Source organism: Octodon degus, unplaced genomic scaffold (assembly GCF_000260255.1).
Source record: "Octodon degus isolate 3935 unplaced genomic scaffold, OctDeg1.0 scaffold00018, whole genome shotgun sequence".
NCBI lineage: Eukaryota > Metazoa > Chordata > Mammalia > Rodentia > Octodontidae > Octodon > Octodon degus.
In genome coordinates, this window is record NW_004524594.1 from 2308251 (window position 1) to 2313225 (window position 4975).

At 53.7% G+C, this 4975-nt stretch overlaps 1 protein-coding gene across 4 annotated transcripts in view; it reads right to left on the minus strand.

The window, feature by feature from the left end:
• Positions 1–1157: 1157 nt before the first annotated feature.
• Positions 1158–4975, minus strand: part of Slc35c1 (solute carrier family 35 member C1) — an 8837-nt gene continuing 5019 nt past the window's right edge. For all 4 annotated transcript variants that reach the window (XM_023710781.1, XM_023710782.1, XM_023710780.1 and 1 more), the window contains one exon: positions 1158–3091. In XM_023710781.1, the coding sequence (XP_023566549.1) occupies positions 2532–3091 (560 nt within the window). In that variant the 3' untranslated portion in view covers positions 1158–2531. The remainder of the gene's footprint in view (positions 3092–4975) is intronic.

Here is a 4975-nt window from a genome sequence, read left to right on the forward strand (position 1 = left end):
TCCACTGTAGGCTCAGCTAATTTACTCTGGGCCTTCACTTTCTCGGCTGCAAAGTAAGGGGCTTGGACAAGGTTGATAACAAATAGTATGTCTGGAACGTTACTCCAAAACTTAGAGGCTTAAGTTGCAGTTTCTCCAGACTCTGTAGGTTGGCTGGGTAGTTCTGTGAGCCTTACCTGGGGACACTCATGTGGCCGCATTTATCCAATGCTTGCAGATCTCGATGCTTCTCATGGCCTCTTCCTATGGCTGTGTCATGCTCTCCTGATGGCTCGTGGGAGCAGCAGAAACTGCAGAATGGCATTTTTTTTTTCCTGCATTTCATTGGTCAGAGCAAGTCCTGCGGTCAGCCTGGATTCCAGGATCACGTAGACAGGAGTTCATAGTACAGTGCCTGGCACATAGGTGAGAAAAGTAATGCTGGGTCTAGTGAAGGGCTCGGTGGACGACTGAGACTTCTATCCAGGTGTGGTGGTGCCCGCCTGTAATTGCAGCACTCGGGAGGCTGGAGCAGGAGGATCATTCCAAGTTTGAGACAAGCCTGGGCTACAAAGTGAGCTTAAGGCCAGCCTGAGCTGCATGGTGAGACCCTGTCTCAAAAAGACCCTGAGGGGCTGGAGAGATGGCTCAGTGGTCTAGAGCACCTACTTAGAACAAGCTTGGCAAAAGCATCAGGGACCGCGGTTCAATCCCCCAGCACCACATGCCAGCCAGCCCTGCCCCCTGGTGGGCTGAGCTGGCCTCTCTCTCTCTCTCTCTCTCAAATAAATAAATAAATAAAATTAAAAAAAAAAAAAAGACCCTGAGTTCTGTTGCCCTCTCTTCCTTCCTGTGCATCTCAGTGTCACCTTCTATAAAATGGGTGAGCAGTGGCAGCCCTACCTCAAGGTGAGCGAGGCTGTGAGGAACAATGACCTTCAGCACACAGAAGTGTCTAGTCCCCAGCAAGCACCCATAGGTAGCAGCTGGTACCAAAATGAAACAGGAAGTCTGGCCACCATCCCAGGAAACATTCCTGGATTTGAGGGACCAGGTGTCCTGAGATTCCAGCTTGTGGGCAGGTGGCCAGGGCTGTGTTCCCACCCTGGAGACCCTGGCTTCTCTAGAAGTGTCCTCCTGGCCCTGCGAGCCCTCACTCAGATCATACGCACAGGATGTCTTCCTCGGACTTTTTATTAAATCACACACCACAGGGGATCAGGCCCCCATGACTTCACTGAAATCGCTTGGAATTGTGCGTGTGCAGGGATGGCAGCAGAGAAGATCCACTCTCTCCAGCCTTTATTACAGAAACTAAAAACATCAGAAACTATCCCAAGATGGGAGGTGGAGTGAAAGCCACCCTGAGGTACAGAGGCTGACAGACGGGTACTGTGGCCTGAATGTGTCACCCATAATTCACTTTGGACTCCTTGCCCTAGAGAGGGAGGGCCCTTTGGAGGTGACTAGGTGACAGAGGGGAGCCTCATGAATGGTGTTCATACGGTGTTAGAAGAGGCCTGAGGGAGGAGTCTATGCTCCTATCACTGAGGACTCAGAGAGACATTGCCCATGAGCTGGGGACACGAGTCTCTTGGGCCTTGACCTTGGACTTGCAGCCTCTAGGGCTGTGAGAACCCAGCTTCTGCCCCTCAGCACCCTGGTCTCTGGTATGTTGCCACAGGAGCCTGGGGGACTAAGGCTTGTGACAAGCAGTTTGTTTCAGTCCCAACCCCAGGGAGGAAGGAAAATGGGTTTATCACTTCATTACAGAAGAGGCTCAGATTCAGGAGTGGGGGGCTGAGCACCCAACGCAGAGGGTCTGGAGAGGCAGAGCGGGGAGAACCAGCTCTCAAGCTCTGCTTCCAAGGGGTGGCCCCTGAGCTGGGTGGCTGTGAGAGGGGCCGGGGCAGGGTCACTGGGTTGGGGAAGGTTAATGACCCTACTTAGCCTGTAAAAGATACAGCTCCCCCATGTTCTGAAACTGCAAACATGGGGTGCAGAGGGTGGGTGTTTTTGATCTACTTCATTCCCAGTTACCGCTGTGGGTGCCAGGGTCAGTCATGGGTAAAAGTGACTCTGACCTGCTCATCGGGGCAGAAGAGAAGGGACACTGGTCTATCTCCTCAGTCATCCCACATTTCCCTCCCAAAGCAGGCTGGAGCCTAAGCTATGCTATCTGCCCAGGGCCTGGGGATGTGGGGTTTCCCAGTCCCCTTCAGTGGGCTGTGATGTGGTCATACCCCATGTCCCCTGAGTGTGAGCAAAGGCTTCACTTCACTGATATCACGTAACCCAAACCCAGGCATGAAGTGGAGGTAGACAGGCCCTGGGAGGAGCAGGAGGGGGTGCTCTGGAGAGAGGCAGGTCTGGCAACTTCCTGACATTCTTTTCAAACACCGGCTTCCCCAGTGGCCACAGCCACAGCCACAGCGTTCCCCTCAGGTCTGTAAGCAATGCCCACTCTGTGCCAGGCCACCTCTGGCCACCAGGGCAGCTTTCTGTGCTGCTCTGGAACCACCTGGGTCTTCTCCCTGGGTCCCCACAGCAGCTCAGACCCCCATGGCGCTCTTCTCGTCCTCCTTGGGGCTGGGGTCCTCCTGAACCTTCTTCATCTCCCAGCCCCGCACCCAGGTGTAGGCGGAGGAACCACCCAGCACCAGCAGGTTGCTGGTCCACCACAGGAAGCTCTTGGTCTCCTCGTAGTACAGGACGGCCAGCACTGTCTGGGCACAGGCCTTGGCTGTGCCCGACACGTTGTGGGTCAGCGGGCTGGTGAATTTGATCTGCAGTCCTGCCACGTAGCCAATGGCAAAGCCAAACAGCCCGCCCAGTGTCATCACCCCCCAGAAGTGGGCACTGCCCAGCTGGGCAAAGTCCCAGAGGGTCTGGAGCTCCCCGAGCAGCAGGAGCAGTGGCAGGAAGAGGACGCAGGCATTGACGTTGTTGTAGAAGGTCAGGCGCCAGATGCTGCCGTCCACGGCTGGGAGCACCTTCTTGGTATAGATGGCATTGAGAGAAACGCAGAGGCTGGCCAGTACCCCAAAGACTGTGCCCAGCAGAGACAGGGTGCCCTCAGCCCCCTCCTGGTCCACACCCAGCCAGAAGCCACCTGTAGTGGGGAGAAGGGAGACAGGGCCAGAACTATGACGCCAGCATGCACACACAGTGTACCGCGGCCCTCACCATCCCACCCCTTTCACTGCAGTCGCCGCCATAAGCAGCATGGACTAGCACAGGGGGCTGTGCTGGTGCGGGCGGCTGAGACGTGACTGTTGTGCAGGATGTGCCACGGTTGTGGTGACGGTCACTTTGGGCAAGTGCCAGGGCCTCTAAGCCTTGGCTTCTCCCATAGACATCACCACAGGAGTACCAGATCTGACTCCTTTGTGGCCGTGGATCCTACTCTTGGGTCACGTTCCCGCTCAAGGAGCCCCATGACGTCCCACTGCCCGCTGGCAGGGGCAAGCTTACAGTCCGGCTGTGTGAGCACACAGACTTCCTGTACTCTTGTGGCCCTTTCTGTCCTGTGATCATCCCCAGCCATCCTCTATTTTCCTGCCTCTCCTTTTTTTTTTTTTTTTTTTTTTTTTAGGCAGGGTCTTGCTATTTAGTTCAGGCTGAGCTTGAACTCATTCTGTAGACTGGCCTTGCACTTGCTATGGCAGTCCTGACTCAGCCTCTCTGAGTGCTGGGACTACAGCCAGGTGCCACCAGGCCTGCAAATCTCCCTGCCTCTCTCTCACCCTGGGGCTTGGCACCCTTCTTATCCCCAACAGAAAACACTCTTCTCCTTTCCAGCAAGTTTCTACTCATCCTTCCAGGTCAAAGCTGACCTCTGCAAGGGGAATCCTTTTCCAGTAACCCGAGCAGCCACACTCATTGCCTGTTATTCCCACGGAACCCCTGGCCAGCATGGTCTGCTAGGCTCCTGTCTGTGGCGACAGTTTGGTCTCCACAGGGGCAGGCTGAATCTTACACGTAACACCTCCTGCCATAGTTCCAGTGGGAAAAGCTTTGGTGTCAGATTTGGCCTCCAATCGAGCTCTCCAATTTATAAGCTGTGTGGCCTGGGAGAAATTACTTAACTTCTCTGAGCTCCAGTTTCCTTCATCTGTAAAGATCTGGGCTAACTTCTTATTCCTTTTTTTTGGCGGAACCGGGTATTGAACTCAGACCCTTGTGCTTACCAGGCAAGGGCTTATTTTACTGAGCCATCTCCCTGGCCCCTGGGCTACCTTCTTAATCCATACACTAACCACTCTACTCCACACCTTGTAACCAAATGCTTTTCCTCTGGGTATCAGCCCTGGTGGAGAGGCTCCTGGTGGCTTCTCCTTGTCTTAGGAAAAATGCATTCAACTGGGACTTCCAGGTCTCTGTGGAGTACACTGTTCAGCCTGACTGTGAGCCCTGCCTCAGCCTCCACGAAGAAGTGCGTGTGCCCTTCCTCCTTCCACCCCGACATCCTCTTCCTCCTCTCTCTCCCCCCATGCCCACATGGTACTCTCTCCAGAAAGGCTGCCTTGATTGCCCATCCCTTTATTACTGACAACTAAGTTAGGCAGAAATATTCTAGGTGGTCAGACAGGGCTGGGCCCTCGAGGCAGTCAGTGCAGAAGAGGAGAAAGCATCGAAACTGTGGCTGCAGGCGCATCTGAAGAGGATTAAAATCAGTGGCGGGCCGGGGATGTAGCTCAGTCTAGGGAGCTCAAGGTCCTCAATTCAATCCCCAGCACAAAAAAAAAAAAAAAAAAAAATCAATAAATATCAGAACTGAGTCAAACTTCTGTACAAAGGGAATTAGTAGGTGTCTACAGAGTGTTCCACCCAACAACATCAGAATACAAATTCTTCTGTGCTACACACAAAGACATTCTCCAAAATAGACTACATACTAGCTTATAAAACAGGTGTTATGGTTTGTGTCTAGGTGTCCTCCCAAAGCCTCATGCAGTCATGGGGCGGCTTCTGGAGTTTGTGATTGATTATTGTG